Source organism: Chiloscyllium punctatum, chromosome 44, assembly GCF_047496795.1.
Source record: "Chiloscyllium punctatum isolate Juve2018m chromosome 44, sChiPun1.3, whole genome shotgun sequence".
NCBI classification, from domain to species: domain Eukaryota; kingdom Metazoa; phylum Chordata; class Chondrichthyes; order Orectolobiformes; family Hemiscylliidae; genus Chiloscyllium; species Chiloscyllium punctatum.
The window spans coordinates 65,089,735-65,115,709 of NC_092782.1; the positions used below are offsets into that span (position 1 = coordinate 65,089,735).

The following is a 25,975-nucleotide window of genomic DNA, read 5'->3' on the forward strand; positions in this document are numbered from 1 at the left end:
CTGAGGGTTTTCCTTGATCCTATCCACCAACTTCTCATGTCCCCTCCTGGCTCTTCTTAGCCCTCTCTTTAGACCTTTTCTGACTAACTTTTAACTCTCAAACCCCCTAACTGAGCCTTCATGTCTCATCCTCACATAAGCGTACTTCTTCCTCTTGACAAGAGCTTCAACTTCTTTAGTAAACCATGGCTCTTTCTCTCGACCACTTCCTCCCTGCCTGATGGGTACATACTTATCAAGGACCGGCAGTAGCTGTCCTTGAATAAGCTCCACATTTCAATTGTGTCCATCCCCAGCAGTTTCCTTCCCCATCCTATGCATCCTAAATCTTGTCTAATTGTATCAAAATTGCCTTTCCCCAAGTTATACTTCTTTCCCTGCGTTTTATACTTATCCCTGCCTATTGCTAACCAAATGATGGTCACTATCACCAAAGTGCTCACCTACCTCCAAATCTAACACCTGGCCGGGTTCATTCCCCTGTACCAAATCTAATATGATATCACCCCTTGTTGGCCTGTTTACATACTGTGTGTGAAAACCCTCCTGCACACATTGGATAAAAACTGATCCATCTAAATTACTTGAACTATAGTATTCCCAGTCAATGTTGGGGAAGTTGAAGTCCCCCATAACAACTACCCTGTTACTCTCACTCTTATCAAGAATCATCTTTGCTATCCTTTCCTCTATATCCCTGGAACAATTCAGAGGCCGATAGAAAACTCCCAACAGGTTTACCTCTCCTTTCCTGTTTCTAACCTCAGCCCAAACTACCTCAGTGGCTGAGTCCTCAAACATTCTCACAGTTGCTGTAACTCTATCCTTGATTGCAAAGCCACCACTCCCTCCTCTTTTACCATCTTTTCTGTTCTTGCTGAAATATCTAAATCCCAGAACCTACAACAACCATTCTTATCCCTCCTCTAGCCATGTCTTTGAAATGGCCACAACATCAAAATCCCAGGTACCAACCCATGCTGCAAGTTCACCCACCTTATTCCTAATGTTCCTGACATTGAAGTACACACATTTCAAGCAAGCATCCTGGTTGCTGGTGCCCTATCACAAATTTGTAAACCTATCCCTGACTTCACTACCCTCAGCTTCCTGTACACTGGAACTACAATTCAGATCCCATCCCCCTCCTGCATTAGTTTGAACCCCCCCAATGAGCATTAACAAGCTCCCCCCCACCTCCTCCTCCAGGATATTGATACCCCTTTGGTTTAGTTGAAGACCATCCTGTTTGTAGAGGTCCCACCTAACCCAGAAAGAGCCCCAATTATCCAGAAATTCAAAACCCTCCCTCATGCACCATTCCTGCAGCCACGTGTTCAGCTCCACTCTCTCCCTGTTCCGCGCTTCACTAGCATGTGGTACGGGCAACAAACCAGAGATAACAACGCTGTTTGTTCCCGCTCTAAGATTCCACCCAAGCTCACTGAATTTCTGCCTTGGATCCCCACCTTTCCTCTTACCCATGTCATTGATGCCTATGTGGACAATGACTTGGGGCTGCTCCCCCTACCCCTCAAGGATCTCAAAAACACAATCAGAAACATCATGAACCCTGGCACCTGAGAGGCAACACATGAACCGTGAGTCTCTCTCGTCCCCACAAAACCTGCTATCTGTCCCTCTAACTATGAAGTCCCCAGTGACTAAAACTCTGCTCCTCTTCCCCTTCCCCTCTGAGCAACAGGGAAAGACTCTGCACCACAGACCTGTGCCCCATTGCTTACCCCTAGTAAGTTCCCCCCCCATGTTATCCAAAATGATATACATGTTGTTGAGGGGAACCACCATGGGAGATCCCTACACTGCCTGCTGGTTCCCTTTCCCACCCCTGACGGTAACCCATCCCATCTACCTTTTTCATATGGCTGTGGAGTAACTACCTCCCTGTAATTCCTCTCAATAAACCCCCTCTGCCCCCTGAATGAGCTGATGTTCATCTCGCCCCAGCTCCAGTTCCCTAACATAGTTCTTGAGGAGCTGGAGTTGGTTGCACTTCCCACAAATGAAGTGTTGACCCTTACCTCCTACATTCTGCAGGAGGAACATTCATCAACCCTAACCTCCATTCCGTTGCTCTAAATTCCCAAATAGACCACTGAAAAAATGAAACAAGAAAAAAACTCTTGTCCCCTTACCAACCAACGCCCAGAACGTTTTTTGGTTAGAGGAAGAGGATGGGTGGGAGACAGAATGCAAGTAGTGTTTCGGGTAAAGCAACCGCCCAAATATTTGACCTCATGACATCTCTGACTACGTCCAGGAACTGAAGAAAAACCAGAACTAAAAGAAATTTCAACTGTATACTCATGCATCCTGACAGGTTCTGCTGCTCCCTGGAGACTTTGTCACCTCTCTGAGTGTGTCCCAGGAACTGAAGAAAAACAGAATCTGGAGATGACTGAACTTTGGCTCATTCAGGAGGTGGAGGGGGTTATTGAGAGGAGCTGCAGGGAGACAATTACTCCAAGAAGGTAGATGGGTGACTGTCAGGGGTGGGAAAGGAACTGCAGGCAGTACAGGGATCTCCTGTAGTCTCTCCCCTCAACAACAAGTATATCTGTGGAGAGAAAAACAAAGTTATTGGTTTGAGTTCAATGACCTTTCTTCAGAACAGATGGTAGCTTGTAAAATATAGCATTGTTACTGGTGACAGCAGGTGAGGCAATAAGGATTGAGACGATAGATAGAAACAAAGACCAAAGAGAGGAGAAATGGTTTGGCAGACAAAGGAATTGTTGATACATAATCAAAGATAGTTTTAATCCCCTGGCTTCCTCAAGAATTTGAAAAATACCATTTTCTGAGATTTGAATGAAATGAGAGGTCAGGGTCTCCATTATGACAATACAAATTGAATGACAGAGTTTTGGTATCATAAGCAACTGGTCAGTAATCTGAAGCAGAATCTCTGACACTAACTGAGATGATGTTAAAGTGAATGAGAAACAGTTCATCCCTTTCCCAATGAGAGACCCTGCAGGAAATAGATTTACAGGGAGAGAAATAGAATATTTGATGAAAAATCAGCAATCTCTGTCCACAGGTGTGGCCTGATCTGCTGAGCAGTTCCAACATTAAAGATTTTTTTCAGATTTTGACCATCTGCAGTCCTGAACTTTAGTCCTGAAATGTTTTTTCTGATAATCATTGCAACAACACATCATCATTACAACCTTTTTTATTTTATGAAAGTGAGACAAGAGAAACCTTTTTTGGAGAGCCTTGATCATTCAATTCTTTACCCTTGACCTCATGTGTATGAAGCTGAAAATGTGTTGCTGGAAAAGCGCAGCAGGTCAGGCAGCATCCAAGGAACAGGAGAATCGACATTTTGGGCATGAGCCCTTCTTCAGGAATGAGGAAAGTGTGTCCAGCAGGCTAAGATAAAAGGTAGGGAGGAGGGACTTGGGGGAGGGGCGTTGGAAATGTGATAGGTGGAAGGAGGTTAAGGTGAGGTGATTTCTCCAGTTTCCTCATTTCCCCTCCCCCCACCTTGTCTCAGTCCCAATCCTTGAACTCAGCACCACCTTCCTAACCTGCAATCTTCTTCCTGACCTCTCCGCCCCCACCCCCACCCCACTCCTATCACCCTCACCTTAATCTCCTTCCACCTATCACATTTCCAACGCCCCTCCCCCAAGTCCCTCCTCTCTACCTTTTATCTTAGCCTGCTTGGCACACCCTCCTCATTCCTGAAGAAGGGCTCATGCCTGAAATGTCGATTCTCCTGCTCCTTGGATGCTGCCTGACCTGCTGCGCTTTTCCAGCAACACATTTTCAGCTCTGATCTCCAGCATCTGCGGTCCTCACTTTCTCCTCACGTGAATGAATAAAACCAACTTTGGGACTGAAATTTTAAAATAACTGCCTCATGAAGTGACACAAGGAATCAGAGTTTACTCAACCCTGGATTGTAGCAAGGGCAATTATTGCACAGGGATTTAGAGGTCCGCTATCTTGGTATAATTCTCCCTGGAGATCAAAACCAAACAGTCAAACATATTGAAGAAATGATGCAGTTTAATTTGTTGATAATTTAGTTAGATTTAATCATCATGTTGGTAACTGTTAGGCTAATGCTGACTGATAATTATTGGATTATAAAAAAGAACTATGACATTATAAAGAACCTGAGGTTTCTTGAAGCTCTTGTTTATATATTGTCATCACTCCCTGGGGCAGCATGTTGGAAATCAAGTTCCACTATTCCACAATCATCACAAATGTGAAAATTTAATTAAATCACTGAATTACCCAATTCAACCTAACTTTCAAAATCACGTTACGAGAATATGCACACCAGGGGTTTTATTAATAAGAAAAAAAACTAATTCATACAAATAAACTGTTATATAAATGGCAAATTGAATTGATAATCTTAATTCTATGGCTCACACTTTAATCCTTTCTTAAAATTATTATGTACAAACAGACACACATAGAGAGAAGACAGAAGTATTATGGGCAGGGAAGAGAAAATGTCAGAGAAGCACAGTTCCAGCGCCAGTCTGGATTGAGATGTCCATGAGTTGCTTTCTTTTGACCCCTTCTGATTGTTTGCTGATGACACTAGGCTGTGGACATAACAATCATCAGTCTTTTGATCAATAACTGAGGATTCACCCTTTCAGGACCACTGAGAATATTTTGTCTCTTTTTTTTCTCTATCAGGGCATGTGCAGAGACAGCAGCTCTCTGAGAAAACTAAGGGAGAGGAATTAGCTGCTAGGGATTTTCTTTTACTTGTCAAGACAAGGAGGGAGAGAGAGGGATGGATACTTTCTCTTTGCAGCCTGAATGTTTCTGCTCTTTGTCCAACCCAACTATGCTGCTACCTATTCCTGGAACCAGTCAATGTTTGTAACTATCATGAAGCTTCCTGAACTTACTGCAATTAGAGCCAAGTTAACAGTCAATCAAGAGGCTGCCTCTGATAAAAAAACACCCTGGACAGAAACAGGTGATGGCAGTTTGTCTGGAATTCTCTATCACTGCTTAAATAAGGCACCACTTTATATATAATTCATACAGTGCTTCAGCAAACATAACCTGATAAAGTCTCCTTTATTTAAAAACAGGATCGTCGCCTAGTTTAGACCATAGTTCAGATAAAAATTGGTCTTTACGATGTTCAGATAGAAAGGATTTACATGGGAAGTAAGGAGACAAATACTTCAAATTCTCTGTATGATTATGTAGCTCTACTAGTGAACTTGAGAAAAAGTGCAGAATATGTCAATTGGGATGAGTGTGGGGGATATAAGATTAGAATGGATTTAGTTTTGAACAATTGAATCATATCTCTCAAACCAAGCAATGAAAATAATGCCTGGATGTTTCAGTTATGACCATGGTGAAGCAGTCAGCATTCACTAGTTTTATCTGTGACTCTGATAATAACTTCTGGTATCTGAACATGTGCTGTTTTGCAAAAGAATCCAAATGTTGCAACCAGAAATGTCCTGCTTGGCTGTCAAGTTTGAGGTTGAATTCCTCCTGTTGGATGTTTTCAGAGATCTTTGAACTAATGAGAAGTTCTTCTTTTCTCCATAGTATTACAGAGTTTAACACCCTTCTCCTAAAAAGTTATGCCTTTTTAGTGAGATGTGACTGGGTTACACCACTGGGGACTTAACAGGATCAATGCACACCGGTTATCTCTCCTTATGAGAGAGTCACGGAACAGGGAGAATTATCTCCAAGTAAGGGATTACACATCTATGTAAGAGATGAGAAACAATTTCTTCTGGAGGTGGTGAACCTGTGGAATGCCTTACCAGGAGGCCTGTCGAGGTTGCATCATTAAGTATAGGCAAGGTTAAGCCTGACTAAGAGATTCTTAATCAGTTAAGATAATCAGTCGTGATTGGAAAAAAGCAGGAAAATTAAGTTGAGAACTATTCGGTCAACTGTATTGTTATTGAGCCTGCGTAGCTATTCAATGTGCTGAACGGGAGAAAGTGAGGACTGCAGATCAGAGTCGAGTGTGTGTTGCTGGGAAAGCACTGCAGGTCAGGGAGCAGGAGAATTGACTTTTCTGGCATAAGCCGTTCATCAGGAATGAGGCTTGTGGGTAGCGGCTGTGAGATAAATGGGAGGGGAGGGGGTGGGTGGCTGAGAAAGTGATTGGTGGATAAAGGGGAGGGAGAAGGTGACAGGTCAGGGGAAGAGTGATGGATAGGTCAGGAAAGTGGTGCTGAGTTGGATGCTTGGGACTGGGATAATATGGGAGGGGGGAGTGGAAACCATCAGCAAGTTGGCATCTTGTCCCTCCCAATGTAGAGGACACCACACCGGGTGCAACAAATGCAGTCGATGACATTGGTAGAGGTACAGGTAAATTTCTGACAGATGTGGAAGGATCTCTTTGGGCCTTGGACAGAGGTGAGGTGAAGGGAGTGATGTGGGTGCAGGTTTTTCATTTCCTGCGGTGGTGGGAAAGGTGCCAGGAGTGGGGTGTCGGTTGTTGGGGGGGGGCCGTGAACCTGACGAGGGTGTCATGAGGGAATGGTCTCTCCAGAATGCTGATAAGGGTAGGAAGGGAAATATGCCTCTGGTGGTGGGGTCTGTTTGGAGGTGGCAGAGGATGGTGTGTTGTCTGTGGAGGTTGGTGGGGTGGAAGGTGAAGATGGGGGGGGGGGGGGGGGGGGGGGGGCAGTTCTGTCCTTGTTGTGTTGGGAGGAGTGGGGTTCAAGGGTGGTGGTGCATGAAATGGAGGCGATGTGCTGGAGGGCAGTGTTGACCGTGTGGGCAGGGAAGTTGCGATCTTAGTCCCAGGTGGCCTCCTTCTTCTTTTCAGGTGACATTCGTTATCCTGGGAATAGATGTGGCAGAGGAATTGGGAATAAGGGATGGCATTTTTACAGGAGGTAGGGTGGGAGGACGTGTAGTCTAGGTAGCTGTGGGAGTTGGTGTCTGAGTTTGGGCGATTGCCAGAGACAGTGATGGAGAGGTCCAGGAAGGGCAGGGAGGTGTCCGGGATGGTCCAAGTGAATTTGAGATCAGGGTGGAAGGTGTTGGTAAAGTTGAACTGTTTAGTCGCCTCATGATGCAGCACCGATATAGTCATCAGTGTGTTGGAGGAACAGATGGGGGCAAGTGCCGCTGTAACTGCAGAACATGGACTGTTCCACATACCCAACAAACAGGCAGGCATAGCTGGGGCCCAGGCAGGTGCCCATGGTTACCCTTTTGGTTTGGAGGAAGTGGGAGGATTGGAAGGAGAAGTTGTTGAGGGTGAGGACCAGTTCAGCCAGGCGGATCAGGGTGTTGGTGGAAGGGTACTGGTTGGGGTGGCGGGAGTGGAGGAAACGGAAGGTTTGGTGACATTTGTTGTGGCAGATTGATGTGTACAGGGACTGGATGTCCATGGTGAAGATGAGGCATTTGGGGTCGGCGAAATGAAAATCTTGGAGGAGGGGAAGGATGTGGTATCCCAAACATAGATGGGGGGTTCTTGGACTAAGGAGATCAGTTCGGTGTCGAGGTAGGAAGAGATGAGTTCAGTGGGACAGGTGCAGGCTGAGACAATGGGTCGACCGGGGCAGTAAGGTTTGTGAATCTTCGGTAGGAGGTAGAATTAGGCGGTGCAGGGTTCATGGACAATGAGATTGGAGGCTGTGGGTGGGAGATCCCCAAAGGTGATGAGGTTGTGGATGGTCTGGGAGATGATGGTTTGGTGATGGGACGTGAGGTCATGATCAAGGAGGCAGTAGGAGAAGGTGTCTGTGAGCTTGTGCCTGGCCTCAGCGGTGTAGAGGAAGGTATGCCACATTACTGCTGGGCCCCCTCCTTGTCTGTGAGAAGCAGTGCGAACAGCTCCAGAAGGTCTTCAAGGAGAAGGAAGGGGAGCCGCTGTTTTCCATCTTGTCGGCGACCCCATTGTGTGTGCTTCCTGCACAGAGGAATTGGGTTGTTACAATCCATATGTACAACCCGTATGTTCCAGCGGCTGATGTTCTGACCTTCCTGGGAAGGTACGTCCAAGTTGAGGGAGAAGCCACCGATGTAAACGACCCTTTGGGATCTGGACCAGTAAGCGGCAGGTCAGGGTAACTCTGAGGGCCGATGATAGTGGGAACATCTATCCACCCACCCTTGAGCTTCGCAATTGGAGGGAGCAGAGGCTACCTGACATATGCAGGGCAGCCGAAAGTGTGCCGAACCTGCGAGAAGTCGGGACACGTGGCGGCGGATTGCAAAGTGACCATCTGCAGGAACTGCAAACAGGAGGGTCACTTGACTAAGGACTGTCAGGAAGAAAAGAGCTGCAACCTGTGTGAAGAGGCGGGCCACATGTACAAGGCCTGCCCAAGACGGGGGGGCCCCACTTACACACAGATGGCTAGAGGTGGCAATGTGAGCCATGGACCCCCAAAGACCAGTAAGGTCCACCCAGAGAGCAGGGAAATGGAGTCTGGTGGCACCCAGAAAGAAGAATAGGCTGGAGTGGAGGAGGCGGCAGCCAGCGGAGAGACACAGCAGCTGATCCTAGCTCTAGCCGGGCAGATGGAAGAAATGGAGGAGGAGGTAATCAAGCAGGCGGAGGAGTGGATACCTGTTAAAAACAGGAAGAGGAAATCTCGCCAGGCTCCCAAAGCATCCCAGCAAAGGGGGAAAAGACAGCTGCACGATGGAGGGACGGCCAGCTCTTCGGAGGGGGAAGATGGACGCAAAGAAGGCCATCACCACCAGAAGAAGAGACAGAGCGCCGTCGGTAAAGAGGAGGGCATTTCCTCCCAACCAGGAAACAACGGACCCCCCGAAGTCCACCCCCCACCCAGTGAGAACCAGGAGGTACCCACTGCCCCACAACTACAGGCAACCGAGAGCTGTGATCCTCTGACAGTCCCATTGTCAGACACAGAACTGGACAGTGAGGACCCTTGCCTTGGCTCAATGACACCAGAGCGGGTAAATGACCCCAGTGAGGAGCTGGATAGCTACCTCAGCCCAGCGAAGGTCCAGCAGTTCGTGCTTACCTTGGGGATGTAGACAGCCACCCCAGAGACAGGACAGTCAAATGGACAATGGTAACCCCATAAACTGGGGGTTAAAGAAGTGTCATTTGCTTTCATATAACAGGGCACCCACTCAGTAGGTGGGTTCCGCTGAAGCCACAGCCAAATACTAAGAGACTGGATAGTTAATAAAGGTAACTGTTAATAGGATAATTGTGAATTCGATTAATTCACTTTGTTCTTTGTAATGTTAAGACATGCAATGTATATAACTATGAACGACATGGAAAATTGTACAAGTACCAAAGATTTATATACATGAATAAAGTATATTTTGAAATAAAAGAAGTGTGTTGGCTGTAACGTGATTACATCGCCAACACTTTAAGCATAGTTTATAAAGTGCGATTTTTTTTCTCTCTCTCTGTAACGGTGTTGCACAAGAACGCAACCATCGCGTTACAGAAGAACTACCTGTACACCTATGTGCTGGTATGTGCTGTGGGATGGGACCAGTGCAGGTATGATGGGCTGAATGGCCTTTTTATTTTGCAGTGTAACTATTCTGTCTGTCAAATCCTCCTGCACTGTATCAGCAGAACTTGTGAAAGTATTATGACCTCTTTCATATTTTGTATGTTAATTACAATCACTTTAACTTATTGTGATGTTCACTTTGTACAGTTTATCTATCACGTAAAGCCTGTGATAGATGAACTGTTAGGAATGAAGCTCAGTGTCATGTGTAGCATCTACAGAGGACACTGCATTAAGATTTCAATCTGATTCCATTTCCGAGTTTTTATCTAGCTCTCCATGTCTGCACACCTTTGTCTGCAAGTTACTTGCCATGGAATCATTCAGTACACAACAGGCCCTTCAGTCCATCAAATCTGTGCTGCCAAAAACTCACTACTACTTACTCACAGGTCCCACTTTCCTGCACCAGGGCTATAGCCTTGAAAGTTATTTTGGAAAAACATTTCAATTGGCTCATCCAAGTACTTTTCAATGATTCTGAGCTTTCTCACCTCAACTATCCTCCCAGGCAATGTATTCCAAGTTCCCATCATCCATTGGATGCAAAAGAATTTCCTCCAATCCCCTCCAAATCTTCAACCTTTAACTTTAAAATTATTATTGACCCTTCAAGCCATGTTTGGAAAGCAAATAGCAAAGCACATTTCAGGGAAGAATGAAGACATTCAGACTGAGTCTGACACTGGGGATGAGACTTCTGGCACTGCCTCAGTTATCAGTGAGCTTGTTTCCATTGGCCGCTTGGCCTCAGCCATTTGACGATTGCAATGTCATTGAATTTAAGATGGGCTTTCTGTCTCCTTCACCCAATCACATGGCCAGAAGTGCAACCATGAAAGGTGTCCTACAGAGGGACTGGAGACATTTCATTGGAGAAAAGCCATCAATCCCAGAGAGAGGAAGAGGGGCCAGGCTGTAGGAGTCCCGTGGTGTGGACAGGGCAGGGGCTCAGGAAATGCAGAAAAGGCTGAATACTTTGGAACCTCAGGTGGGTGCAAGACTAGGAAAGACCCCAGCCCACCTCCCGTCAACCTCCAAGTTTCACTCGATTCCATCTTTCCCCAGCTATGGGTCAAGTTCCAACAACTCCAGGCAATAACCCTTAAATGCTTGTGAATTAACTCCCAGCCATTAAGGGTAAGAACTTTCACTCCTACTGGGAAAATTAGTGTGGGTGAATGGATGAGGGGCTGAGTAGGTGACAGGTACATCCTTGTTGCCATGGCACCTGGTTTTACATCCCTGCCACTCAGCAACTTGTCTGCAAATTCTGACCCAATCACCTCTGAGTTGGATGTTGTGATAGGCTTTGTCTGGACAGGCTGGGTGAAGCTGAATGACTGTTCTCCAATTCTAGCAAAAGTGAGGACTGCAGATGCTGAAAACCAGAGTTTAGATTAGAGTGGTGCTGGAAAAGCACAGCAGGTCTGGCAGCATCTGAGGAGCAGGAAAATCAATGTTTTGGGCAATGTCTGAAGGGATCTTGCCTGAAACATCGATTCTCCTGCTCCTCTGATGCTCTCTGACCTGCTGTGCTTTTCCAGACCACTCTGTTCTCCAATTCTGTTGATCCTGTTACCATGGTGCTGTTTCCCACTCAGTTTATTCAGGAATGATTTATGTAACATGTGGCACAGGCAGGGAAAGGGGAAGGAGTCATTGGGTGTTAGTACTCCTCCTGATCTGGGAGCACTGTTCCCTCTCATTTCCTTCCCAGCTGTCTGGTTCTCTAAGGACTGAGTGAGGCAGCGACCTCTGGAAGTGGAGATCAATGATGTGAGTGGTGAGTCACACACGGAACATTGGAGCACCTACACAGCTTTGAGGAAACATTGCCTGGACTCCTGACCCTGCCCCACCCCTTCCTCCCCAGCCTGAGCATATTGCCCCCAACACCATCCAGCCCCACACTTTGAGCCCCAGTTCCTGTTTTTTGTCCCTGATGTACTCCCCTATCTCTGGTCATGGACACAGCTACAGAATGCAGAATATATCCTGGATTTTCGTTTTAGTAATTAATAAATGTTCATTGATTTGTCATTGTTTTCTCATTACTCAATCAAGAGAAGATTTTTAAAAACTGATTTTTCCAAGAGGAGGTTTTGTACATTAGTATTCTCAGGTAACAGTATTTCAGTGATGGAAAATATAATGGCTGTTGTTTCACAGTGTCACCGAAAATGAGAGAAATCTTCGGGCAATCGATGGTAAAAGGCTGCAGGATATAACTTGATGAAAACACTATAACTTTGCTCTTTTTCAATCAAGTCAGTGCCGGCAAAATGGGCCAGATGGCTTTTGTCTGCAATTCCGTGATTCCTCCTGCCTCTGCCCTCAAATCTTCCAGGTCGTTCCTCAATTTACTCCAGTAATGCAACTCCTTTTCAATTTCCTGCACTGAAGTGTTGTCCAAGATCATGAGCAACATAAACCCACCCTTTTCTGAGGAAGGGTCATTCAACCTGAAACGTTAACTCTGATTTCTCTCCACAGATACTGCCACACCTGCTGAGCTTTGCCAGCAATTCCTGGTTTTGTTTCTTTTCCAGAGAGTTCTCGCTATGTCAAAGCAACTCCTTCTTTATCTGCCCCCCACCCCCCTTCCCCACACTCCTTTCACGTTTTTCATGTTTTCCTTTTCTTTCCAGAGTTGTGGGAGCTGAACAGGAGCACGGTTTTCCATGGGCCCCGGGGATTTCTGGACTTGCAAACAGTGTTTTTGGATGAATATCAGGATCGTCTGTTTGTGGGAGGCAGAGACCTCGTTTATTCACTCAGTTTGGATCACATTGCCAAGGATTACCAAGAGGTACGATCTCACCTACTCACTGGAGATGCACAGACAGACATTCCACTCTGGCCTTCACTAGCTCAAACTCTCATTGCTCTTTAAACATTTCGAGAACAGAAATCAAAGGATCAAATTCTCAAACAAATCAATCTTTTTTTTTGGGTCTGCACCAACTCTCCACATTGTAGAATATTTGGACTGGCAGATACCTTGCAACGTACTGAACAATACATTTCAACTAGAGAATTACACTATACAGTGTCTTTAGCATTACAAAATGTGCCAAGAAACTTCACAGGAAAATTTTAAAATGGAATCTGACACTGTCATAAAGTGATATTTGGTCAGCTACAAAAAGACTGGTCAAAGAACCATTGTTTGAAGAGGTGACTGAGGTCAAGCATTGGAGAGGTTTAGCAAGGGGTTCCTAGGAGTTGAAGGCACCACAGCCAATGATGGAACAGTTAAAATCAGGAAAGACCAAGTGACCAGAATCATAGAGTAGAGTCAGAGTAATTCACCATAGAAACAGACCCTGTGACCCAACTCATCCACACTGACCAAGTCCCACTTGCCTGCATTTGGTCCATGTCCCTCTAAACCTTTCCTATTCATGCACCTGCCCAAAAATGTCTTTTAACTGTTGGAACTGTAGATGCATCAACCAGTTCCTCTCAGTTCATTCCACATCAAACCACCCTCTGCATGAAAAACTTACACCTCAGGTCTCTTTTAGATCTTTCTCCTCCCTCCTTAAACCTCTGCCCTCTAGTTTTGAACTCCCCATCCCTAGGGAAAAGGACCTTAGCTATTCACCTTATTTATGCCCCCATGATTTTATAAACGTCTGTGAGGCCCCCTCTCAGGGAGAGGGAGGGATGAGAACATAGCAGGCTTGGAAAACAGATGGAAAGTGTGAAATTGAGCTATTGCTTAATCAGAAGTCAATATTTATCAGTGAGGACAGGGATGGTGAATGATTAGGATTTGATACAAGTCAGGAAAATTTGAATCAGTTCAAGTTATAGAATCCTAGAGGGTACAGCATGGAAACAGGCCCATCAGCCCAGCATGCCCACAATTAAGTTAGTCCTGTTTCTCTGCGTTTAGTCCGTATCCCTCCATCCCTTTCTCATCCATGTACCTATACAAGCATTTCTTAAAACACAAAATTGTACTCCCCTCCACCACTACCTCTGGCAACCAAATGTAGAATGTAATGAATGAGTCTGAGTGTGTTGTAATCGGTAAGTCTATAGGTAACAACCTGCGATTCCAGTCTTCCGACCTCTGTGTTACATATATTTCTCTGGTAAATGCATCACTGAAATAACATTGCACACTTCCTGCCAAGGTGTAGAGTGACTTGGAGAGAAACTTCCACATTTCCAAGTGCCAATGCCAGAAATCACGATTTAATTTTAGTGGTGAGGCATTAACAGCCAGTGTTGAGGTTAGAGTGGTGCTAGAAAAGCACAGCAGGTCAGGCAGCATCTGAGGAGCAGGCAAATCGACGTTTCAGGCAAAGGTTCTTCATCATTCCTGATAAAGGGCTTTTGCCTGAAACATCGATTTTTCCTGCTCCCCGGATGCTGCCTGACCTGTGCTTTTCCAGCACCACTCTAATCTCCAACATCTGCAGTACTCACTTATGCCTCATTAACAGCCAGACCTTTACCATTAACATCAAACCATGCTGCTGTACAACTGCAGTTAGTTTTCGCAGAGAAGTTTGCTTCTTCTCTCATCATTGTCCTGTGTCTCAGTGCAACCAGAGGTTATTGTTTTCATGCATTACGGCCCAGAACATCCTGTCTCCACACAGCATTGACAAATGTCTGGTCTCTGTGTCAGGACTCCCCTGAAGATCTGCTGAATGATCTCGAACATAATTGTATGGGAAGGTTCAATTTCTGATGGGCAACTCCTTGCTCACCAGGATTTATTTAGATCACACTCATTTTCTCAGTATTTTATTTTTAAAGCCTTTGCACGTGGCCACAATTAAATTAAATTACCAAAATTTAGCAGCTACTGTCATAAAAAGGGTGAGTGGATAGTCTTTCCTCATAGTCCTGCTCTTTGAAGAATAACTCTGATGGAAGACTGCTCCACATTCTTGTAGAGACTGGTTTGGAGATCCCAGCCAGAAATATTCAATCCCATCAGCAAGAAAACCTGAAAAGGAAGTGGTGCTCTGATGGCACTTGGATCACCTTAGATGATTCAGTCTGTCAGAACAAGACTGCAATCCCAAAGTACTAAATGGGGAGACTGAGAGTGATTAGTTCAGCTGCGTTGATCTGCATCTGCAGGTTAGCTGTGAAGGTTGCTCACAAACTGCAGAGAATTTTGACCACGGCCACCAGTCTGGGCCTGTGAGCTTTGAAATATTAATTCTGTTTCCCTCTGCACAGATGCTGCCGGACCTGCGAATATTGACAGTATTTTTTGTTTTAATAATTCACCAAGAAAGGGAATTCATGGAATGCTTACAGGATGGCTTTTTGGAACAGCTTGTGATGGAGCCCACAAGGGAGCAGACTTTTCTGGACTTAGTGCTATGGAACAAGCCAGACTTTATAAAAGATCTTAAGATCAGGGAACTCTTAGGGGGCAGTGGTCATAATATGGTCGAGTTCAGTCTGCAGTTTGAAAGAGAGAAGGCAAAATCAGATGTAATGGTGTTACAGTGAAATAAAGGTTATTACAGGGGCATGAGAGAGGAACTGACAAAAGTCGACTGGAAGCAGAGCCTAGCGGGGAAGACAGTAGAGCAACAATGGCAGGAGTTTCTGGGTGGAATAAGGAAGGAGAGGATCAAATATGAAGATAAGCTCACCAGTAATATTAGAAATGATAGTAAAAGTTTCTTTCAATACATAAGAGACAAATGAAAGGCAAAAGTAGAGATTGGGCCTCTCCAAATTGATGCAGGAAAGTTAGTAATGGGCGATAAGGAAATAGCTGAAGAACTTGATAAGTACTTTGTGTCAGTCTTCACAGTGGAAGACAGGAGTTATATCTCAACAATTAAGGAGAATCCAGGAGCAGAGTTGAGTATGGTAGCCATTACAAAGGAGAAAGTACTTGAAAAGCTTTAAGTTAAAAATTGATAAATCTCCTGACCTGGATAGGCTACATCCTAGAGGCCTGAGGGAGGTGGCTGAGGAAATAGCGGAGGCATTAGTTGTGATCTTTCAAAAATCACTGAAGTCAGGGAAAGTCCCAGATAATTGGAAAATCGCCATTGTAACCCCATTGTTCAAGAAAGGATCAAGACAAAAGATGGGAAATTATAGGCCGATTAGAACAAGTCAGCATGGATTTAGTAAGGGGCAGTTGTGCCTGACAAACCTGTTAAAAATTCTTTGAAGTGGTATGGTTAGAATTCTTTGAAGAGGTGGCATGGTGGCTCAGTGGTTAGTGGTGCTGCCTTACAGCACCAGAGTCCCAGGTTTGATTCCAGCCTCAGGCGACTGTCTGTCTGTGTGGAGTTTGTACATTCTCCCCGTGCTTGTGTGGATTTTTTTCTGGGTGCTCTGGTTTCCTCCCACAGTCCAAAGATGTGCAGGTCAGGTGAATTGGCGATGCTAAATTGCCCATAGTGTTAGGTACATTAGTCAGAGTGAAATGGGTCTGGGTGGGTTCCTCTTCAGAAGGGCAGCATGGACTGGTTAGGCTGAAGGGCCTGTTTCCACACTATAGGGAATCTAGTCTAATCAGGTAACAAGTAGGTTAGACCAGAGAAACCCAATGGGTGTTATCTACCTAGACTTCCAAATGGCCTTTGATAAGGTGCCTCACAGGAGGCTGCTGAGTAGGATGAGGGCTCATTGTGTTCAAGGTGAGCTACTGGCATGGATTGAGGATTGGTTGCCTGACAGAAGACAGAGTTGGGATAAAAGGTTCTTTTTCAGAATGGCAGCTAGTGACAAGTGGTGTCCCACAGAGTTCAGTGTTGGGACCGCAGCTGTTCACTTTATATATTAATGATCTGGATGAAGGGACTGGGGATATTCTGGTGAAGTTCGCCAATGATACGAAGTTAAGTGGACAGGCAGATAGTACTGAGGAGGTGGGGAGGCTGCAGAAAGATTTACAGTTTAGGAGAATGAATTTCATCAGCCATATCTTGGACCAATGTGAGCAAATGTGAGGTTTTGCACTTTGGGGGGAAAAAGAATACTAGCATGGACTATTGTATAAACGGTGAGAAAATTCATAAAGCCAAAGTACAAAGGGATCTGGGAGTACTAGTATAAAATTGTCTCAAGGTTGACTTGCAGGTTGAGTCCATGATTAAGAAACTAAATGTAATGTCATTTAGCTCAAGAGGGTTGGAATATAAAAGCAGTGAGGTGCTACTGAGACTTTATAAAGCTCTGGTTAGGCCTGATTTAGAATACTGTGTCTTGTTTTGGGCCCCACACCTCAGGAAGGACATACTGGCACTGGACCTTGTCCAGCGGAAATTCATATGGATGATCCCGTGAATGGTAGGCCCAGCATACAATGAATAGCTGAGGATCCTTGGATTGTATTCATTAGAGTTTAGAAGGTTGAGGGAAGATCTAATAGGAACCCACAAGATAATAATGGCTTAGAAAGGGTGGATGCTGGGAAATTGTTTCCATCAGGTGGGGAAACTAGGACTCGTGGGCACAGCCTTAGAATTACAGAATTTATAATGGAAGTGAGGAGACATTTCTTCAGCCAGAGAGTGGTGGGCTTGTGGAATTCATTGTCACGGAGCGAAGTGGAGGCCGCGAAGTTAAATGCCTTCAAGGCAGAGATGGATAAATGCTTAATCTCGCAACAAATTAAAGGAGACGGGGAGAGTGCGGGTAAGTGGCATTGAAATGCCCATCAGCCATGATTAAATGGCAGAGTGGACTCAATGGGCCAAATGGCCTTACTTCCACTCCTATTTCTTATCTTCTTAATTAGACTGTCTTTGAAGAGTTGAAAGAGAATGTCATGGTCTCCTCGGCCAACTCTGAGTCATGAACTGTACGACGTCAGTTCCCTATGATATACAGTCTGGTCAGGGAAGAGTTCTTCCCCAATGGTTATGGCTGCAGAAGCTGATCGAGTGATTTGTGTGTGGGGCTGTCTGGAAACTAAAGCAAAGATATTCAGATTGGTAACAGCTCAGGCCCTCCGAACTCCACACGAAGCAGTGTAAGATACTCTTCCATTTTAACCTCTGTGTCTGTTTGACTCATGGACAGAACACATGGTTCCAGAATGAGGGTTAAAACAGTAATAACGTTGACATGTACAATCATGTTAAGAGACCGAAGGCACAACTGATGTGGGCACTTGTGATATGAAGAATTAAATATGCCTGAGTGACAGCAGTTTGAAAAACTAAATTTCTCCAGGTATTGGAATGATAACTAACCTAGAACACTAAAGTAGTGATAGTTTAAATGTTAGCAGTGTGAGGAATTGAATTTGAGCACACCTGACTCCTTGATAATCCATGCAATATTAACCTGTCACCTTTTTAATTCAAATACCTTGTGACTGGTTAAGGTGATCATACACCCTTCAATATAGAATCCACTGGATAACTACACATTGATTTTAAATAACGAGGCTGGAATGGCTGTGACTCATGTATGAGATGGAGTGGGGTTGGTGGGTTATTGAAGTGTATAAAATCCTGACCAGATCAAAGTGATCTTTCCTCTTGTAGGTCAGTCACTGCTGTCAAAGGAACACTGCTGTCAAATTAGATGATGTCCCTGCAGGACAGAGATGAGGAGAAAATTCTTTTTTTCTCGGCAGTTTGTGTGACTTTGGAACCTGCCTAAGACAGTGATAAAAGTGGAGGCTTGAATATTTTTAAGATGGAGGTGAATAGATTCTAGTTAAGCCAGAGATTAGAGGCCACGGGAGGTTCGATGGGAATGTGATATTTAGAACATGACTAGTCCTTGATCTTACAGTGCAACAGGCTAGAGGCATCAAATGGCCTATTTCAGCCCCTTGTCCATATGTTAGTGTGTATGTCCTGCCCTCCTAAGAGCTGCAGGCCAATCAGAGGCTGGCAGCAGTGCAGTGCCACTAGGGTAGCTGTGTCAGCTGTGCAGTTGGTACTGCACTCTCCCAAAGCCCAGGCTTAATGGGGCCCAAGACCTGATATGATTGATGGTGGAGTGGGGATTGTGGTGTGAGGATGTGGGAGATAAGGCATGGAGGTGGGAGACTGGTGGGGAGGCTGATAATGGCTCCTCTAATCAGCCAGTCAATGTCTGATTCCCTCCTGAGAACCTGAGACCTCTCTAGGGACACGGTGAATACCAACAACAGCAGGATTACAACTCAATGACAGCATTAATTATCCACTTCATGGCCTTAATTGATGGTGAGACAGGAGGATAAACTATGAGCCTTCCACCCAAAACTGAATCGCGGTTAACCTGGGACAGTGAAGGCTTCCTCGTCCTTCTGCCTGAATTAATACCGCTGTTTCCAAACTAACTTCATGAGGCACAGTGAATTCTGCCCAGTATCTCTGAAAATCTTCCAGGAGCAAGAGGGTTAAATAAGTATTGCTGCACTCACCATCTGTCAGATTAAATGGCATCACCAAGTATATCATTCTCAAATTCAACTACATAAACACGCAAGAGATGAAAGGCAGCAGCTGGAAATCTGAGGGAAGAACAAAAGTGCTACGGGAGAGATCAGTCAGGCCCAGCTGAGCCATGGGGTTGCATGTCTTCCTGCATGATATTTCACTGGGGACCCCAAGCAGGAGTGGGACATGAACCTTGTTATTGTTTTCCTTCAGCTGCTGTCAAGCTGATGTACATTGTTTAAATCCTTAAGCCACCATCAATCATCTGCATTGATGTGGAACCAACCTCATCTAGTATGGAGTGTCACCATTAAAATACTGCTCAGAGCATGAAGCCTCTGGAATTTAAAAACTGAAAGAAAATCAAACAAAAACTGAAGTTGCTGGAAGATGTTAGCAGGTCGTGGCAGCATCTGTGAAGAGAAATCAGAGTTAATGTTTCGGTGACCCTTCCTCAGAACCAATGTGAACTGGAAAAATGTCGGTTTATGTGCAGATGTTAGGGTGGGAAGGGGGTAAGGAGTAACTGATAGAGGGTGGAGATTAAGCCCAAGTAGAGGGAAGAACAGTTGGACAGACAAATGAGTGAATATCAAATGTGTTTGTTAAATTAGAGACAATAAGACAATTACTGCAATGACATATCTGTCTCATGTAAATAAGTGGAGGTTGCTTTTTACAGGTATATACATTTACTCTGTTCTTTTCTCCCCCATACGCAACACAAAGTTCATCCTTCAATACCCTCTGTGATCAAAAGCACTAGGCAGCAGTTAATCTGTTGCTGCCACTGTCACTATAAAAGGTGAAATGGAACAGCTCTCATTTTTCTCGGATTGAGGAAAAAAGATTATCAAGAGTTCTGCTGCGGGAGGAGAAAAGAAAAACAAAACAATGAAATGTCTGAGTTGGCAGACAAGCTAGTTATTGAGTTACTTGAAATACTCAAGTTACACAAGCAAGTTATTTCCAAATGATTTTCAACAGATTTGTCTGCAATTGTCGAGCAATACTTTGAAATTGTGCTAAAGCAGCATTGTGTTTTTAGAAATTAAAGGAATGAAAACATTAACTAAAATAATTGTACAATTCAAATATTGACTTTCAGGAGAGACTGGAATGATTACTTTTAGAGTCATAGAATGATAGAGTCCTACACGACACAGTCAGGCCCTTTGGCCCAGACTGGTCTATGCTGACCAAATGTCCATTTCCCTGCCCTTGGCCCATACCCTTCTGATCCTTTCCTTACCTTTTTCTTTCCTGTTTTTTTTCATGGAGACTGAATTCAATCGCCTTGATTTACCTCCTGCTTGTACAGATCTACATTTCTACCTGATCCTCTTGATTCAGTCCAGATCTGCATGTAGCTCTGTGCCTCTAATATTTATTCTATATGGATAAAGAAATTGATTTCTTTTAAACAAAACTGTATTTAAACAATTCAGTAATCTTTAAAATACTATACAGTATTATTTCCTCAATTACATGACAAAAATGAATGTGATACAAGCTACAGGTACATAGCAAAACTTTCAGAATATGAACTTCGAACAATTTCAAAAATATGATTACATTTTAATGAACATGTTTAAAAAATCATTATTATTTGTAGAGTTTGAATGATTGAAACACTCTTCAACTACCTGAATATGGCCAGTGCCTTTTTACTTTACAAAAAACTGTTTGTTCAAAAATCACATTTTAGTATATCTCAAAATGTTTAGACTATTTATGTTTCAAACCCTCCCAGCAACATCCTGGTAAATCTTTTCTGAACCCTCTCCAGTTTAATAACATCCTTTCTGTAACAGGGCAACCAGAACTGGACGCAATATTCCAGAAGCTGCCTCACCAACTTCCTGTACAACCTTAACCCTTATACTCAAAACGTCTGAGCAACAAAGGCAAGTGTGCTAAATGCCTTCGTAACCACCCTGTCTACATGTGATACAACTTCAAAGAATTATGTACCTCTCCCCCAGGTCTCTCTCTGTCCTACAACAGGTAGTAAACAGATATTCAGAGGGGACCAGTAACACAAAGAGTTTGTCAATCGCCTGCTTTAACAGAACTGATTGAGAAAAAGTGGTAATGTTAAAGCAGGCGATTGACAAACTCTTTGTGTTACTGAAGCCATAAGCATGATTCCTGAAGAAGGGCTAATGCCCGAAACGTCGATTCTCCTGTTCCTTGGATGCTGCCTGACCTGCTGCGCTTTTCCAGCAACACATTTTCAGAGTAAGATTATGGCCAGTCAAGGATAGTAGAGGGAAGTTGTGCATGGAATCCAAAGAGATAGGAGAGGTGTTAAATGAATATTTTTTTGTCAGTATTACCACAGGAAAAGGATAATATTGTCAAGGAGAAACTGAGATACGGGCTACTAGACTAGAGAGGATTGAGGTTCACAAGGATGAAGTGTTAGCAATTCTGGAAAATGTGAAAATAGATAGGTCCCCTGGGTCAGATGGGCTTTATCTGAGGATTCTCTGGGAAGCTAGGGACAAGATTGCAGAACATTTGGCTTTGATCTTTGTCGTCATTGTCTACAGGGATAGTGCCAGAAGACTGGAAGATAGCAAATGTCCCCTTGTTCAAGAAGGGGAGTAGAGACAACCCTGGTAATTATAGACCAATGAATCTTATTTCTATTGTGGACAAAGTTTTGGAAAGGATTATAAGAGATAGGATTTATAATCATCTCAAGATGAGTAAGCTGATTATGGATAGTCAACATGATTTTGTGAAGGGTAGGTCATGCCTCCCAAACCTTACTGAGTTCTTTCAGAAGGTGACCAAACAGGTAGATGAGAGTTCAGTGGTTGATGTGGTGTATATGGATTTCAGTAAGGCATTGGATACGGTTCTCAATGGCAGGCTATTACACAAAGTACAGAGGCATGGGATTGAGGGTGATTTTGTGGTTTGAGTCAGAAATTGGTGAGCTAGAAGAAGACAGAGGGTGATGGTTGATGGGGATTGTTCATCGTGGAGTTCAATTACTAGTGGTGTACTGTGAGGATCTGTTGTGGGGCCACTGCTGTTTGTCATTTTTATAAATGACCTGGATGAGGGCGTAGAAGGATGGGTTAGTGAATTTGCAGATGACACTAAGGTCGGTGGAATTATGGACAGTGCAGAAGGATGTGGTAAGACTGAGAGTTGGCAAATGGAGTTTAATGTGGAAAAGTGAGGTGATTCACTTTGGAAGGAGTAACAGGAATGCAGAGTACTGGGTTAATGGTAAGATTCTTGGTAGTGTGGATGAGCAGAAAGATCTGTGTCCTTGTGCTTAGATCTCTAAAAGTTGTCACCCAGTTTTTATTAGGTTGTTAAGGAGGCATATGGTGTGTTAGCTTTTATTGGTAGAAGGACTGAGTTTCAGAGCCATAAGGTCATGTTGCAGCTGTACAAACTCTGGTGCAACCACACTTGGAGTATTGCATACAGTTCTGGTCATCGCATTACAGGAAGGATGTGGAAGATTTGGAAAGGGTTCAGGAGATTTGCCAGAATGTTGCCTGGTATGGAGGGAAGGTCTTATGAGGAAAGCCTGAGGGACTTGAGCATGTTTTTGTTAGAGAGAAGAAAGTTAAGAGGTGATTTAACAGAAGCATACAAGATGTTAAGAGGAATTGATAAGGTGGACAGGAGCAGGCAGGTGGGACTCGTTTAGTTTGGGAACAAAAAAAATGTGAAAAGTGATCTGGATGATCCAGCCTATGTTTATAACTCAAAAGTTATAAGGAGAGGCTTGACAGGCTGGAACATAAACACCCCCCACCTCTTCCAAGCCCATGTTAATCTCTCCTCACAAAAACACTTGCATTGGTTTAAAATCAAACATCTTTCATTTTAAAACAAAGAGAGGAGATTTTGGACAGCACCATTTGCAGCCTTTCATAAAAAAAAGGTTAAGAATTGTACAAAGAACAAAGAAAATTACTGCACGGGAACAGGCCCTTCAGCCCTCAAAGCCTGCGCTGATCCAGATCCTCTATCTAAACCTGTCACCTATTTTCTCAGGGTCTGTTTCCCTCTGCTCCCTGCCCATTCATGTGTGTGTCTAGATACATCTTAAATAACGCTAACATTCCTGCCCCTACCACCTCCGCTGGCAACACGTTCCAGGCACCCACCACCCTCTGGCTAAAGAACTTCCAATATCTGCCCGAAACATTTCCCTTCTCACTTTGAACTCATGACCTCTAGTAATTGAGTTCCGCACTCTGGGAATTGGAAAGAAATCTGAAAAGTTATTAATTTGTTTATGAGCTTGCTGTCTTCAGCCATTTGGATCATGGGACTTGGAGTAAATACAGTTGTCCCAGCTTCTTATAATGTTGAGATAGCTGTGTGTTTTTATAATTATCATTGCTCTTGTTTTTTTTGTTTCAGGTTTACTGGCCAGCTACAAAAAGTCAAATTGAAGAATGCAGAATAAAAGGCAAAGACTTGATGGTATGTTATGTTCCCAACTGATGTTACTACTGGAAAAATCAGATCTCAATCTAAAGTCTGTTTGTTTTTGTTTAAATTTAACAAAGTTGTCTTTCACTGAAGCATGAGTACACGTTACTGCAATTTCAGTTTTAACAATGAAACAGATGTTCATTAGACAAAAGAAATGAGGGTAGAATAGAACAAACAGTTTATACATAGCATAGTCTTTAAATATTTCAAAACACATAGCAGAACAAAGTTTATTTATTCCAACACCATCACTTGACAGAACTCAAATATTAGAGATTGTTTCCTTCTTGTTCACATCTACACTTGTGAATTAACTGTGTCTTTCAATTCTTGGTTTATATAGTTTAATAATCTTTTTATTGATTAATCACACAACTAAGTTTAGACTGACTTCAGATATGCCCTTTAAGGTTTTAAACAAAGACCTCTGGTGAGGAATTTTCAACTGAAAACCATTTGCTCAGGTAATCATTTTATTAATTTTTCTAAATTAACTCCCTTCTCAAGGAGAAACTGTTCTTACATCTGACCCCAGTTAGGGCGACTTTTTAAACATCTAGTTTTTTTTATCCCAAAGCATTAAAATCTGTGTCTTTCTTGGCAAAAATCAAATATTGATTTGTCTAAAACAGAAGCAACTGATTCTTTTGATTTGATTGATTGTAGTCTCATGTACCTAAGTACAGTGAAAAGTTTTTTGTTTTGCAAGGAGTGCAGGAAGATCATAACAAACAGGACCTACAGATGTTAGGGTGTTTAGACAAAGTGAGGCATACAGGGTTACAACTGCAAACTTTTCGATGTTTGTTCTGTTTAATTATAAAAATCTTACAGTACAAATAAATTCCTGTTATTGCTCCAAAATGGCTCCTGTCACCTAGTTTCCAACACAAACTTTTTTCAAATCATAGCTCCAGAAATTCTGTCAGAATAATTATTAAGCCCATTCTTACTCACAGCCTCAAAGCCACATGCTACTAATTCAAAACTCCAACTCCAAAATAAGTGAAAGTAACGTATATAAATCACACGCTCGATCACAATATTGAAATGTTATCTAGAAATCAAATGTTAAAACAAGTGGAAATTTAAGCAATTTGATAAACAAGACAGTATTATTTTCAAAAATATGTAATTGTTTGTTAGACTAATAATGTCTCAAATTATCATTATTTTAGTAAAATAAAACAAGATCTATGAATACAGGAGATCCAAAACAAAGACAGAAAATGCTGGAGAAACTTAACAAGTCAAGCAGCATTTATGGAGAGAAAACATTGTAATATTTTGGGTCCAGTTCACCTTTTTTCAGAACCATTCAAGTCTAATGATTCTCCTTTTGAGTCAATTCTGGAGATGTTGTTATCAGACTCAAAATATTAACCCTGTTTCTCATTCCATAGATGCTGCAGACCTATTGAGTTTCTCCAGTAACTATCCTTTTATTTCAGATTTCCAGCATCCAGAGTGTTTTTTTTAACCAATGGTTGAAATGAGTTATTGAAATTTACAGATAATCTGTACAGTTTTGTTTTTGTTAGACACACTTTTCTGGACTGGGTCTCTTGTTAGAGGAGATCTTACAGTGCAGTATGTCTTCAGACAGATAACTCTCTTCGATATTAAAAAAAAACTTCTGCTAGCTTTTTGGTTTTGTTTTATTGGTTAATTTTAAATAATTCATAAAAATCAGCATGATGTTTTCAACCAAAATTGATTTGAATTTATTATCATGTGTACCGGGGCACAGTGAAAAGCTTTGACTTGTGAACAATACAGGCAGATCAGAGTTAAGGAGCATAGATAGTAAATAAGAGGTAAACAGCGGCGAAAACAAAAACCCAGGTACAGGCAAATGTGAAGAGTTTGTGAGTCCATTCAGTATTCTAACAACAGTAGGGTAGAAACTGTTTCAGAACCGGCTGGTGCGTGTGTTCAGGCTTCTGTACCTTCTCCCTGATGATAGAGGTTGTAGAAAAACATTGCCAGGGTGGGATGGATCTTTGAGAATGCTGGCGGCCTTTCCTTGACAGCGGGCCTGGTAGGTGGTTTCTATAGATGGATGTTGGCCTTTGTGATTGTCTGGGCCAAGTTCACCACTCTCTGTAACCGTCTGCAATCTGAATTGAAACAAAATGCTTATCATTAGGGAATTTTGGATTTGATTGGAAAGTCTAAGCAAGTTCCCACTGCACCCTTCACTGAACTGTGAATGAAGATTATCCCACACTTTTTTGTGATTTTGTAAGTGTTAATAATTTTACAGTATTTGAAAATGTTTTTTTTAATTAGAGTTTATTTTGATTTAAAAATTTTGATATGTTTTTCTTTGCTGAATTATCAGGTTAATCAGACAAAACTTTAGTTTCAAGTTTAAAGTATCCACCTAAAATTATTCAAATAGTGTAAAGCGGTGAACAAATCCTTAAACATTCTCCATTTTAATAAATACCTACTGCGTTCAATTCTAGTAAATCTTCAGTTCTGATGCTAAATGTTCTCAGTCTGTGGGTTGAATGATAATGTTGAAGACTCCCAGGGCAACTGCCTGTAGACCCATTGTGCCACCTACTCTGCTTGAATAGTCTATGAGTA

The 25,975-nt window shown here is 43.1% G+C and overlaps 1 protein-coding gene across 1 annotated transcript in view; it reads left to right on the top strand.

Annotated features, from left to right (window-relative positions):
* The window catches only part of LOC140467040 (semaphorin-3E-like), a 313,608-nt gene that overhangs the window by 110,339 nt on the left and 177,294 nt on the right, over positions 1-25,975 (top strand). The window contains exons 2-3 of the mRNA XM_072563104.1: positions 12,170-12,330; positions 23,306-23,368. Of these exons, the coding sequence (XP_072419205.1) occupies positions 12,170-12,330; positions 23,306-23,368 (224 nt within the window). The remainder of the gene's footprint in view (positions 1-12,169; positions 12,331-23,305; positions 23,369-25,975) is intronic.